At 42.1% G+C, this 14,176-nt stretch overlaps 1 protein-coding gene across 5 annotated transcripts in view; it reads left to right on the plus strand.

Annotated features, from left to right (window-relative positions):
- The window catches only part of PKHD1 (PKHD1 ciliary IPT domain containing fibrocystin/polyductin), a 280,498-nt gene that overhangs the window by 220,491 nt on the left and 45,831 nt on the right, over positions 1-14,176 (plus strand). The window contains exon 60 of one of the 5 annotated variants that reach the window (XM_068936960.1): positions 2,670-7,050. The exons of the other annotated variants lie outside the window; for them this stretch is intronic. Within the exon in view, the coding sequence (XP_068793061.1) occupies positions 2,670-2,677 (8 nt within the window). The 3' untranslated portion in view covers positions 2,678-7,050. Of the gene's footprint in view, positions 1-2,669; positions 7,051-14,176 lie in introns of those variants that run through there. 5 annotated transcript variants of the gene reach the window in all.

Genomic DNA, 14,176 nt, shown 5'->3' on the forward strand with positions numbered 1-14,176 from the left:
ACTGTCCAGTTATGTGGATTTTCCCTCTAGTGCTTATTCTGGCATTCATTAAACCCTGATAAGTTACATAGAAACACTTGAAAGAATGATTAGAAATGCTATGTGTGAATAATAGAATTGCTTAAAGGGAAATGGAAATTCTTAAAGGGAAATGCATACTGACATGGAAAGTGAACTTGTGTAATTTTCTCATTGTCCAGGGTTATTATCTTATTCCTCATTTTTGTGGGTGTCGAATTTGTATGCTTTCATTTTCACAGTTTGGGGGCTGCCTAGGAAAATAAAATTTATTTTCCCTTAACTTCAGTGGGAGGCGGATATGCTGAAGGTCTTTTGAAAAGCAAACTTCTCTTTTTTCAGGTGTCTGTCTTTGAGTAGCGTAGGCTAGGATATTGGGGAAAAAAAAAAAAAAAAAAAACAACAGCAGCAAGAGCTCTAATCTAAAGCCGATGCAGCCCATTCCTCACAGTTGTCTGTGTGACCCTTTGCAAGGAGACACATGGCTGCTCTGCCTGTGCTCCATTGACTGTGACCCCAGTGGGTGGCAAGGATGGGGCCACATCTCATCAGCTGTACTGTGTTTACCTCAGTATCATTTATTCACTACGACTCGGTGCCAGGCTAGCTGCAGCTGTTTCATTTGTGATCATCTAGAAATGAGGTCGGGCAGTCCTTGGATCTGCTTGCAAAAGACCATATAAGTGCTCTCTGTTAGAGAATATGTCCACATCTTATAAAACTTCATTATGAATTGGACACCAGGCACCTAAATCCTTCTGCCACTCTGGAAATCGGAGTCTCTAACTTGGAGTGTCTGGGGAAGGTGTCTGGGATCTGTGAAGGAAACAGATGAGGCCTAAATTCAAAGGGACATAAATATATCTATTTTAGTCCCTGAGGTTTCTGCAGTCATCGTGTCTGAGTGCTTTCTTTATAAAGTAACCTCCTGCCACAAGTTAGATTTGTCCAAGAGTTTGAAATTATTAGTGGTGTGATGAATGGTCTAGGAGAACAAGAAACTTTAAAGTGAGAAATAGAAGTGGCTTGTGCTACCAGTTGAGCAATCTTACACCAGATTGCTTGAACTGCAAGAACAAAACTCCAGCATGCAACTCTATTATCTTACGCCACAGCAGTGCCTCAATCTCTGTGTATGTACAGTTGTTTAAGAGCTATAATACTCTAGAAAATGGAAGCGGAGACTGTTTGCCCTAGGCACCATCATCCAACAAGAGATTATCCTGCTGCAAGGAATTTACAGATCTAAAGGGGAAATAAAAAGGTAGGAGGGGAAACTGAGGCACAGAGGGAGCTGCGGGCTTAAAGCACATGCATGGCAGAGCCAGAAGCCTTGCTGTGGCTGGACGCAGGGTTTTTCTTCCCATCCTCCAGTACTGTGAGGATGACAGTCCTCATAGTTCAGCTTCAGACCCTTTTTGACAGGTTAGCTGTTTCCTGATGAGCAGGGCTGATCGGGTATATCTTGGCATGGAAAGGGCATAACCTTACCTCGCCAAGAGGACTGACTTGGGAACACTTCATGTTGCAAGAAACAATGCAGCCAACAACTTTAGAAGGCTTTTATTTGAATAAGGGTTTATTACGCGCTTACTCACTGTTTCTCTATGTGTTTCTAAGTGTAGACTCTATGTGTTAGTGCCCAGAATGTCAAGCACTGGAAAGTTGCTGCAGGAACATGTTATATTCCTTTTTTTTCCCCCTCTTCACATTACAGAAATAATATATTAGCGCTGCAAAGGATCTAGCAGAGGGGAACAGAGCTGATCCTGTGGTTTAATTATGAAGTCAAGCTATAAAAGCCCTATCTAAATTGTGGGATAAGGAGATGTGAGAGGATTTTCTGAAGTCCATTGCTGATCACATTGTGTTTGTTTAGTTAGAAGGGAGTGTTTTCACTGAGACAGAAGCACAGATTTCGTTGAGAGAAGTTTCAAAAATGGCCTTCAATACTTTAAGCCACAGTGATTTAAAGGGACGTGGGCAAGTATTTTTTAAGCCATTCTGAGGTTTTTTGCTGCATGTCAGCTGTATGTGGGTAGAACATTGACATGTCTTTCTTTGCCCGTGTTATCCAATGGAATTTAAGTGATTTTTTTTTCTTGTATTTTCTTTTTCAACAATGTGGTCAGAAAAAGCTGTAATTCAGAGTGTGAAACCCTGCACCTCCGAACTCAGTGTCTGTGTTGACACCACTTTTAAAGAAGGATCTGGGGAGAAACCCAGAACTTCTTAGTGAGCTCTCAGATCCATTCACTTTTCATTCCCACAAAGACCACACAGGCAGCCAATGGCAGTACAGAGGTACCTGCAGCCACCTATGGGCAGCCAGTCCAGGTGTGCCTAGCTGTGGCTGCAGCTGCTTGACATTGTACTTGCTTTCAGGTTCTCATACGGAGGCTCCCAGCCTCCTCTGTGCCCTTAAAATATGGTTTCCCAACGTGCCTGGGGCCTGTAATTGCAGATTTATTGTCATTGTGGGATGTAGGTCAGGTCTCGAGGGAGACCTTGTGGGGAAGGTTTAGATGTATCCTGTGGGGCAGAATGTCATGCCTAGGATTAGACTTACTTGTTTTTTCAAAGCAAGGTACATATGTTGCTCAAAAGATTAATCTCCCTTAACTGAAATGATTCATCTCACCCTTAAATAGGTATCTGAGATGGATACATTTCCCTTGGAAAGTGTTGCTTTCTCTCAGCTGAAGGAGGCTTAGACTTAGGTGAAGGAGCTGAGCTTAGACTTACTGCTAACATCTAAACATGTGAAGTTTGAGAAGAGGAAGTCTGCCTTAATGGGTTTTCAGAAAGAAGATTACTGGCGTGAAGACTGTTTCCCATGTGATCCAGGAAGACATTCTCTGAACTGGTTTTGTAAGATTCCATCCTAACTTGGTTGACAAAAATACAGTAATGCTAAACTACAGCTTTCTGAGCAGTGCTTTCTGAGCACTAGACATCAAGGGCAGGTTTTTTAATGAGGTTGAAGAGATTCACCCCTTTCTGATTGGCGTTTACTGAGACCAGGTAACTCTCATAGATATCATAGATATTCACTGTATTAGGGATCTCTGATTTAATGACTGACATGAAAAATAAAATGCACGGACAAGATAGCAATGTTTCTGATTCTTCACCTGAATCATTATGTGGCCTCTATGTTTTGTGTCCACTGCCGATGCTTAGAGTTGTTTGGGTTTGTTTCTTTTTCATCTTTTTTGAGCTTATGGGATAAAAATTCGAAATTTTCCAACTTTGCAGAGAGAAGGCCATCTATATTGCATTCACGAATTTTTTGCTCTTTCCTTTTTGTCTATTTCTGTTATGATTATTTTTTCACTGAAAGCAACAGTAAAAGGAAGACAAAGATAACATTGCCACAAATATTATATGAAATTAGATACAACTGATAGATTTTTTAAACTTTTTTGTTGTGATTAAAAAAAAAATCTGAAAATTGCATGTTGACATGAAATTTCCCTGTTTTCAAAACTAAGAGATGGTCCTGCGAGCATGACTGCTAGGGAACTGTCATTTCCTATGATTTCATCTTTAACGACTAATTGACTCAGATGTTGAAGGAATTGAAAGCTGTAAAGAAAGCTTTTCCTGCAGCTTAAGAACTTATGGAAGAAGAGGGTTTGGCTATAGAAAGAAGTTTCTAAAACATCTCCTCTGTCCATTTCGCGTGAAAGTGACCAATCAATCAACTGAAAAATTTCTGGAACATCTGAGGACACAAGTAGAGGAACACATATCTGATGTGACTGCGTAACTCCTGTTTCCGTGAAAAACCCAGCAAAAAGGCTAATTTTCAACTGAAGGAAGAAAAAAAAAAAGAGATTTTAAATGAAAATATCCTAAGCCTTTAAGTTACCCATTTTAGAATAGTAGAGCTCACCATATCCTACATTAAAAATGTGTCTGTGTTTTTGAAGGGATGACTTGCCAGCTTGTCCGAAGCCTTATATTCTTAGACCTACACGCGCAGCAGCATTTTACTTCCTCCTGTTTTACAAGACTTGAATTAAATGTTATGTTGGAACCCAGGCATGACTGCACCCCCTAAATTAGATGACATCTCAGCTGAAGAAGCTGCAGAAGACCTAGTTTTCAATCTGTTCCTAGCCGCACAGAAAGCAGCAGACCTAGTCATATTACCTAGCCATATATCCCTTGACCTCAGAGATATCAGAGGGAAAACTCCTGGTGAGTTAGAGGCATACAGTTTCACCTGCATCTTCCTGAATCTTCAGGACTTCCAAACAGCTAGTCCAGAAAGAAGAAAAAAAAAAAAAAAGTCTCTCGGGTGGTGTTTATATGTGCAACAGCCAGAGAGAGTGGAGGTGCCTTGCTGTAAGTCTTTATTTTATTCATCCAACGGCTCTCTACTCTCAGTAGTTTCCACGGAGGCTGTTAATTACAGGTTCCCACCCATTACTGGGGTACATGAGCTCAACAACACATGTTGAGAACATTTAGGTATTGTGGAGAACATTTAGGTATTGTGGTAATGTTCTGTGTTGGCTGGCAGGAACTGCAGGAAGCTCCTTCCATTACCATTGTGCTCTATGAAAGGTGAGCAGCATTAAACAATTATATTCGCCATTTTTTGAACTGACACTGTTCTCAGTTTTTCTGTAAAGTATTGCCAAAACTAGTGTAACTTAAATGATGTGTATGTACTAGCTGAATGTATCCATGATGTGTCATGTGTATGTAATACCTGGAATAGAGTATGTGTATATATATATATTTACAGTGTAAGTAATAGATGGTGGATAGATTATACGATTCTTTTCTCTCTGATGTACACACTACTGAAATAGTGAGGCCATCTCTCTCTTTTCTCCTACCGCCCCTGTCCCTTGGTCACCATGACCCGCTGCAATCCAGTGATTTAAAAAACAAGGATTGGTGGTGACAAAGGATCAGAGGGAGGCTGAAATTCGTGTGGCATGTGACATAGAGAAAAGGTCACATTGCCCTGCATCAGCCCTTGCTTAAGTCAAGTTAATTAATGGCTTTTTTCTTTCCTAATTCAACTGGATGGGCCTCCAGGCAAAGTGCTATTTGTAACAGCACCGCATTCTGGAGTCACCCAGCCCAGCACTGGCTGTGCCCCTGCACGAACCCAAGTTATCAGTCCAGCAGGCACCAACCCGGTCCTCTACTCACTTTGGAGGTGTGCATGTTGCTCCCATGTCATCTAGAAAAGGATAATAATAAGACAAGTCCATTTTCCATGGAAAATCCAAATGTTATCATGAGCACCAAGGAGCAAAGCAGACAGGAGATAGGAGACACAAAGAAAGTCTGCCTCACTCCTACATCTCCATGTGAATTGTTCCTTACAGCCATGTTTCCATAAGAAGCCCCAATAGCTCAGGCTCCCTCATCCCTCTTCAGTGGAGAGGTAGCCTGTGCTGGTACATGCTAGCTTTGTAAGCCCTCTGCAGACTGTGTTTCACTGTAGTTCATGGCTCTCAGCCAAGACAAAAGGCCAAAACCCAGTGACAACAGAGTGATGGGGTTGTAACCACTCCCCACCCCATCCCAACCCACGCTCCTGTGTTCGGGTGGCTCAGGCTGTCTGTAAGCAGGATTTCCGCTGCCAAGTTGTTTGTAGGTCTTTCTACATACACCTCCCACCCACCACTTCTCTGAAACATCTTGATTAGAGGGATGCCTGTGCATTACATGTTGAGGGTGGGGCTTATTGAAGATCATGAGCCAGCAGACAGTATTTTCCACATTTACAAAAGGCTCAAACCTCACTAGACTCAATGTAAAGACTTCAATGATTGTTTTAGACCACAGTGGGGTCTAGCTGCATAATCCAAGAGAGATACTGGCTGAGTAAAGATAGAAAATTATCCCTCAGTCTGCTGTTGTTATGACTCCAATCCTCCCAAACCCTTCCCACCCCTAGATTGCCTTATCAATTCAGACGCATGAGTAAATACGCCTCTCTCCAACTGCTGGTAATCTATTGCTCATTTCCAGCTGGTAGATAATGGATTGTCACTTCCTTCTCTTCCACTCAAGTCTGCCATTGCAACAAAGAGATGGCACACAACTTTGTGTATTTCCTCCCTCACTGATAGCTTTCCTAATGATGATGCCAAACTATGTTTTTCTTCACTTAAAATATTTTCTATAGTGCACAGAAGCATCAGCTCCAGCTTTGTAGTCTGCTGAGCGAACAGTAATAGTTTGTCTGCAGTAAATACAAAACAAATTTAAAAGGCCTAAGTGTGAAAAAATTCAACAATGCCTAGAGAAGGCCAAATATTTCACACAATGTCTGTTTGATCTTTGCCAGTGAATGTAACCTGTTCTCTCACAGGGGCCTAGAATTAATACTGTCTGCAAGGTTTCCCTGTCTGCAAGGTTTCCCTATTCATTTCCTTAGGCTTGAGATACCTCTTCTAATGGATGTGGCCGGTACTTTTGCAGGTAAATCTGTGGTCACAGCAGCCCTCTCCAGAGGCAGCAGTTAAGACCCATCCTAAAATAAATAAAACAGTGTCAGGCCACAGACCTTGGAACTCAGTCAACTGCACTATGAAATGGTGAGAACAGACCCTGGCATGCTTTTGTCTGGGGCCAATTAATACTCTCCCAAACGATTCTTGGGTACAATCTGGGAGTTAACGCATGCCAAGGAACATTCCCAGTTGCTCGCATGGATGAATCCATCCTGTTCTGAAAGCCGGGAGTTAATAGATGAATGCAGCCAGACCATATCAGTTGGCCTTGGTGTCTGGGAATACTCCTGGGCACATTTAATTTACCAGTGAAGATGTAGCCAGAATGTCTCTTCAGGACCATCCATTACTTATATATCTGTGTTGAAGACACTGTTTTTGTACTAGGCTGATTGTATCCCACTGCCTCTGGTTTTAAAGCTCTTACTTTTCTTTTGGCTGCTGTAGCTGATCTGGGACGTGATCTGCTGTCTTCATAAATCTGTGCTGTTTCACTTTACTCAGTCTTTGAACAGGCTCAGATTCGAAGAGCTGATTTCTTTGCTCTGAGGTGATTAAGCAGCTCTGATTATGGTCAATTAAAAGGAATATTTTCTCTAGCAGACTGTGTGTTCAATTTTTTGAACAGCTTTTTATTCTTTTCTACTAAGAATTACTTGGAACGGGTTCTTGTAGCTGGATGTTTGTCATGAACAGTAGCTGGGAGCACAGCGGTTCTGCTCTGCACAATGTGGCTGCACCAAAAAGATCATGTAACTTCCAGCTACCTTTGCACCAATAAACTGCAGAGTACCAAAGTCCGTTCTGTAGGCCCAAAGCCAACTCGCATAGTCTGGCCACATCCATAATTATTAAATTCCCTTATGCTCCAGAACAGTTTGGCTGCATCCAAACGGGAATGGTCCCTGACCACACTAACCCTCAGACAGCGCCTGGCCACTTTTTATATCAGTTAGATGACCTAGACAAAAAGCCATGCCAGCCACTGTTCTAGCAATATAATATATGTGTGACTGAATACCAGTGCTAAGGCCTAAGGCATAGCATTGCTGAGTTCACAAGTGTAGCTATACCCTCAGGGTACCTATTTCCAAATGCCCACTTGCTGATAGAAAACTTCTGTGTCCCAGAAGGTAGGGCCGAGCTTGGAGAATGTGTGGTTAATCCCAGGGCTTCTGTGTGTTTTCAACACTGACGGCATGTCTAACATGCCATCCTTACGCACAACCCCAGATGAAGAAATATCTCCACGGAAATTCAGATTTTTATTCTGTTTGTATTATTCTGTCCTCTGTGAATGAAAGAAAACCCAGCCCGGCAAAAATTCAAACATTCAAGAACATACTGTAATAAGAATAATCAGTAGGATTTTGCACATACTTCAGGATGAACCAGTCCAAGTCTGACTTCAGCTGTTCCCAGCTGCAATGCTCATAGCTAAGTAAGTTTTGCAATTTTCTGACCCGTTCAATCTCCACTGGTGTCACTAAGGCTGAGAGTGGTGTCCCCCTCCTATGGTAGGGACTTGGTGCCTTGAAGGAGAAGGACGCTGAGAGGCTACAGTTTCCTTCAAATCCTTCCTATTCATCTCTTGGCTATGGAATAAAAGCAAGAATATTAACAAAAAGAAATGAGGAAGCAAAGGAAAGGGCTGAGTCTTATTTTCCCGTTATTCTTACAACAACATCAGGTGATCAGTGCAGGCGAGAGACAGGCTTGGGGAGATGCTAAGGCAGTCTTCAAAACAGCAGCTTCTGTCAATGCTCACTACTCAAATTATATGTAAGGGTAGAATCAGAACAAGCTAAACTGCTGCAATTCACAAGGTACATTCTCAGCAGAGAGACCCCCTGAATGAAGTAAACCTCTTCTCATTTTAGTTGTTAAATGGATAGAATTGGTATCTCAGTTTTGGTGTTTATTCCTAAATTTATTCTGTATGGTTTGGGATTACCTGGGAAAGTATTTAGCCTCTGGGCTTGAGTTATATGAAGGATCTGATTATTAAACCTGACCATAGTTGTCAGGTCCTGGGAAAGCCTTCTTCCCAGTAGTGAGAGAAAGTAAAGCTCCAAGCTGAGTTTGAAGGCCTGGCCTCCTGCACCAGATGTTTCCGCCGTTATCTTCATTAAATTGCTGAGCCAGATTTTACTGAGCAGCAGATTTTGAGCAGACAATGCCTCATTGCGGGTTTCCCATGTTGCTTTCTGTAGCTTGGGCTCAGAGCATCTTCCCTGAGCCTGTGAAGAGCCATATCCTGCTCCTAGACAGGGCAGGAGGACACAGCCCTGAAGAGTACCTTTGAACTGTTGATGTTGGTACACCCTCATTTCTCTGTAGGGCTCAGTTTCTACATGGTAAAACTCACTTTCTCTTTCCACTCGGTTTCATCTCAAAGCTGTCTAAGAGGAGGAATACTTTTTTCAGAGCACAGCAAAGGGAAGTCCTGTGTCCATAGACTCCTCCCCAGTCATAACAGTTTTCAGGCAATCTTACCATTCCTGCTCCAGCCCAGTGCTGCAGATTTGCACAGATCAGCAAAATGATGACTAAATGATCATGTCAACAGTGTTGCAGCTGAACACGGAGTACTAGTTTCCCTTGAGCATCCTATTCAGTACTGTGGAGGTGGCCAAGAGGTTGCGGTGCCTCAGAGGTGCGGTGTGTGCAGATCTGATCAATGCCCATATACCCCTTCGATCCATGCTGGACATTTGCGCAAAGGTCAGGTGTCTCGAGTGCTCTCCCAGAAGGTTTTTAATGGAGGGCGCTGCTAGCTTTCATCCTTTCTCATAATTTTATGAGGCAGAATTCCCCCTTCCCCCAGGCAAGCAGCCAGCCTGCCAGTAGCTATTCACTTTAGAATTATGATGAAGCTTGAAATAAAACACAGCCATGGACTGAACCCACTAACCCTCAGTCCAAAAGGTATTATGACTGCTGGTTGATAGAGGCAATATCGAGTTCTTGGAAATGTTTTCCTTCTAGCACCCTGCATGATTAGGAACAGAGGACTAGGCAAAAAAGATAATGATTCCATATTTGCTGTGGAAATGGCAAGCGCAATTAGAATTGCCAACTGAGTTGTGATCAAAATTCTGATTAATTACTTACTGCTATTTCACAGAGAAGAAATTAGTGCGTATCTAATTGGCGTTACTGAAATGTATTCTGTGCCTCGCTTGCATAAATTAAATGTAAAGAACAAATCTACTCTGTGTGTGTGTATGGGCGGGGGGAGCACCCGAGAATGTGTTATCCTGGGCAAGATCCTCAGGTGTAAATCAGTACTGCTCCAGTCAGGTGTCTGGATGGTGAGGCTTGGACCCGCGATGCTAAAACCGGTACTTCAAATCTGGGTGTGTGATGAGGGTCTGTGCTGTAGACACCCTTTAGGTGGGGGGGAGGGTTAGACTAGATGATCATAACAGCCTTTCCTCTAGTCTTATCGAATCTCACTCTATCAAAACCAGTCACAGCAGTATCAAATCCTATTTTCAGCTAGTGATGCCGTGGTAGCACCTCCCCCCCCACCATACCATCAGAGACTTCCTATCGCATGATTTTTGTTTGCTTATTTATTTCAATTTCAGCTCTGCACACGCTCTAGGCACATATACAATAATGGCAATTACACATTGTACAAAGCACATCAATAATTTTGGTATGAAATAGAAGGAAATTTCAGAGCTACGATTCCAGTGCTTTAATCGGCAGGACCACATTATGTCAATGAAGCAGGGCCGCATAGGACTGATTAGATAAATTCCCCCTTGCAGTTCTAGTAGACAGCATTGAAGTGCCCGCCATGTTCTGCAAATGAAATGTATGCATTAAAAATGTATCTGCATTTTCCCTCTGGTGTCTTTTTGTTTTTTCTAACAAACAAAGTCTTATGGGAAAAAAAAGAAAGAAAGGAAAAAAAAAAGGTGGAGATCTTCGGTAGTGCATCTACTGTCTGTAAGAAGTCAGTCCTTGGCAGGCAGAGTTGTTGATGTCAGTGGGGAAAAGATGAACCTTTACCTCCCTATTGCCCCTCAGTCAACTTTTATTCTCTGTGCAGAAATGATGAAGCATACAGACCACCTCATTTTACTAATCTGTGGAACTGATTGTTAAAATGAAAGAGGCTATTTTTATAAGCAGGGTCCTAGTTTTGCTTGCAGACTGTAGGTGTAGCTGTGCTGAATTTAAAGTATTGCTCCAGTATCTATAAAAATTACAATGAAAACAGGCAGCCTTTTCTTGCCTTGCCTTGCCTTACCTTTCCTCTTCCTTGTCTTTCCGTGCCTTTTGCTTTGTCTTTTGCCTTGCCTCATTACAGTGGCACATGTTTTGCATGAAAGTGCATCTTCTAATCATAACAGAGTTTTTTTTTTCTTTGTTATTCTTTCCATGAGGAGCTAGTATCTCACCTCTCAAACAAATATTTCACTTCTAGCCAGTTCAGTCTGGAAGGGCACAGCAATCGCCAATTGGCTCTAATTTTCTTTCTTTTTTTCTCTTCCTATCTCTGCCTTTCTTATTTCTGTGATCTTCTTTTCTGTTTCCCTCCCCCTCCAGACAGCTTTATTAAATTCGGATCTCTATTTCTAAGACCTGCGTGTCTGAGCACTTGTTCCATGAGAGCCACAGAGAGCAAAAGCAAGATTCTCTCATGTTCTTCCTCCCGTCAGTGTCCCTTGGAAACACCCAGTTCCTTTCCAAGCACATCCACCTGGTTGGATATTCAGGTTGCAGACCACAATGTTACCAAGATTAACTCTTCTTGGACCTCAGGGAAACATAATATGTGAGAAAATATGAATTCATTGTTGGCACATGTGCTTAGTGTAACGTACCACCCTCTTGGGCAGAGTTGGGTTGGAAAGTGGAATCTCCGCTGAAAGCTCTTTCCCATGGAAATTATGCATAAATGGAGTTCCTGTAGCTTTCATGGAGAGAAGAAGGGCTACAGTTCAGAGATGTCTTGACAGTCTTGTAGGGCAGTGCAGTTTTGAAAGGGGTTGGCCAAGACCATTTTCTGCTGCCTACCTGGATCAGTCCTTGTAGTGGTGTTCACTGGGTCTGAAATGAGTCTTTCTGTGCTACTGGAATATGAACTAGACCTACAAGGTTCAGCACAGCGTCCGCTAGGATTACCACACATGTGAAAACTGAGCAAAACCTGTCAGATAGCAATTTTTTGTAGATTTTTTAAAACTAACTTGGCTGCAGTATGACACCCTATGAACTCAGAGATTGCCCTCGGACTTCCCGAACCAGCAGAAGGACCCATCCAGGTTCCTGCTCAGAGCATGCTAGATCAGCTCAGAAAATCAAGGCTTTTCTAATATTATTGATTCCATGGAATAAATTAGTAAAAATCATGCCTTTTCTCATCTTACCAGCCTGTTTGGCGATGCTGGTATTATATCTTGAAAACAGACCCAAAATTGACCGTCGTGGCAATTCTCATCATAAAAGGATAGATAATTAACTCTCATGCATGAAGAACATCCCATAGATACAGGCAGGATGCCTGAGCAAAGCAGACTCAGCAGTCTTACGTTACTCTGCTTATCTTAAAACATCTCCATTTTGGTTCTCTTTTGTGCACCTGCAATAAAGCGCTAGTGCACCTGTCTGGTTTCCTGTGCACAACCAGTGTATTCCCACAGGGCAGCTTTGAATTAAATTGTGCAGCAATAGAGCATTTGTATGATTAACCACATATTCAGAGCAACGATAAATTAGTACATAATACTCCTGACACGAAGAATCTCAAAAATATTAATGACTGCCCCATTTTACGGCTTAAAACCGTAAAACGGCTTAGACCTCTTTTTTTACGGCTTAAGTGTAAGCTAAGCACCCTCCACAACTGTTATTTTTACAGCAATTTGCAGGATGAAACCATTGTCCCGTGTAGGAATGTAGATGCGTAATTTTATTCTCACGCAGGGTCAAAACTTCAGCTGTTTGATGTTGGCCTGTGCATCAAGTTGTCATCAAATAGACCACCTGAGGAAGTGACCTACTGGGAATGCATTTTAACCATCCAAATAGAGACATCCAAACCTTCACAAACTCCACCACCAGAAATCCCAGGGAAAAGCAGAGGACAAATGGGCTTTACTTCAAGCACCAGAATGGGCTATTACTTCTCTTTTCTATTTCCCATTTCAGACTGGGATGTTTTCAGACTAAACAAGTCCCTGTAACCTGAACCCAGCCATCATTTATGGAAGTACCCTGCGCAGCATGGTTAATAAATAAAATGTTAAGAAAAAAAAAAAAAAGAAAGAAAGAAAAGACAACCTTGCCACTATTAACAAAAGACTCTTCAAAGCTATTCTTTTGCTCTGGGCTTTTACAATAATAAGCTGAAAAAATACATTAGAGAACAGACTGCTTTCTAGCCACTTCATATTTCATTTTACCTCTCACTTGTCTATTTATTTTCACGTCTTTCCTGATTACTTCTCAATTGTGGAAAGACAACATTAGGCACAATGAGTTTTAAATATACTCCCTGGCCAAAATAACTCCGAGAGCTGTGTGAAATTTCAAATGGCTCCCTGGTAAGTCTGGAATAATGCAGAGGGAGGGATGTCTACCAGCCAGAGTAGGACAGAAAGGGCTGTACGGGGGTTTGCTGTGGTCTGCCTGCACAGCTATTCTTTTTCTCCTTACATGGGCACCACACCACACCACCAGGATCAATGCACCAGGATCTGAGTTTATTCATCTTTGTATTGTACTCTAGTTATGGTAAAGTACAAGAGATGCTCCAGCTTTGAATCTACTCCTTCTCTCATGGAAATGTACAGAGGACTTTGATGAGGCAAGGAAGAGGCTTTAGACTACCTAAAACAAGCACACAGGTGCAAAAGTGAGCCTCAAAACTACACCAAATCATCTTGCCCGTGTGTAAAGTCATGTATGAAAATATCAGTTGGATCACAGACCTTGTTTAAATAATTTTTAACCCTAGTGGCTTCTCTGGATCTATACTAAGTTGGGCCTTCTCTCCTAGTAAACATATAAGGGCCTAAAAACTAGTTATACCGTAAATAGTTATGCTATGCTTTTTGATAAAGCCCTCAGCAGCCTGATCTAAGTTTTTAACTAGCCTTGCTTTGAGCAGGAGGCTGGACTAGATGTCCTCCAGAGATCCTTTCCAACCTGTTTTTTCCCAAGAATCAGTGTAGGCATTGTATTTTTCAGCTGTGCCTACAGTTCATTGGGCTTTCTTGAAATGGCTTTTCAGACCTTCCAGCCCAACATACGTCTTGGTTGCAGAGGTTAGTAGTTAGTTCTGCGGGCTCTCATTGTGTTTGCTCAGAAGTTTCTTTTGCAATAAATTAGCTATTTTTGCGTTTTCCAAGGTATTTTGTTCAGTGTATTTTTGTTCAGGTATTTTTGTTCCTTTCGCTATGTGAGCTTTACCACTCATGTTCACAGGAGCCAGAGCAGAGGAACGACCGTGCATCAGGCTAATGAGTGCTGTTGAGAGGTGGGAATGTCTGGATCCAGCGTTTCAGGCTTAACTATCACAGCAACAAAAGCCAAATATGGAGTTTGAGCTTTTTCAGAGTCTTTCTCAAAAATGTGTTTGCAGCCTGCTTAGCTGAAGATATCTGTCAGGGATAGGGGAAATTTCTTCATTATTTTCTAGATTAACGTGG

The sequence above is a fragment of the Struthio camelus genome, chromosome 3 (assembly GCF_040807025.1).
Source record: "Struthio camelus isolate bStrCam1 chromosome 3, bStrCam1.hap1, whole genome shotgun sequence".
NCBI classification, from domain to species: Eukaryota; Metazoa; Chordata; class Aves; order Struthioniformes; family Struthionidae; genus Struthio; species Struthio camelus.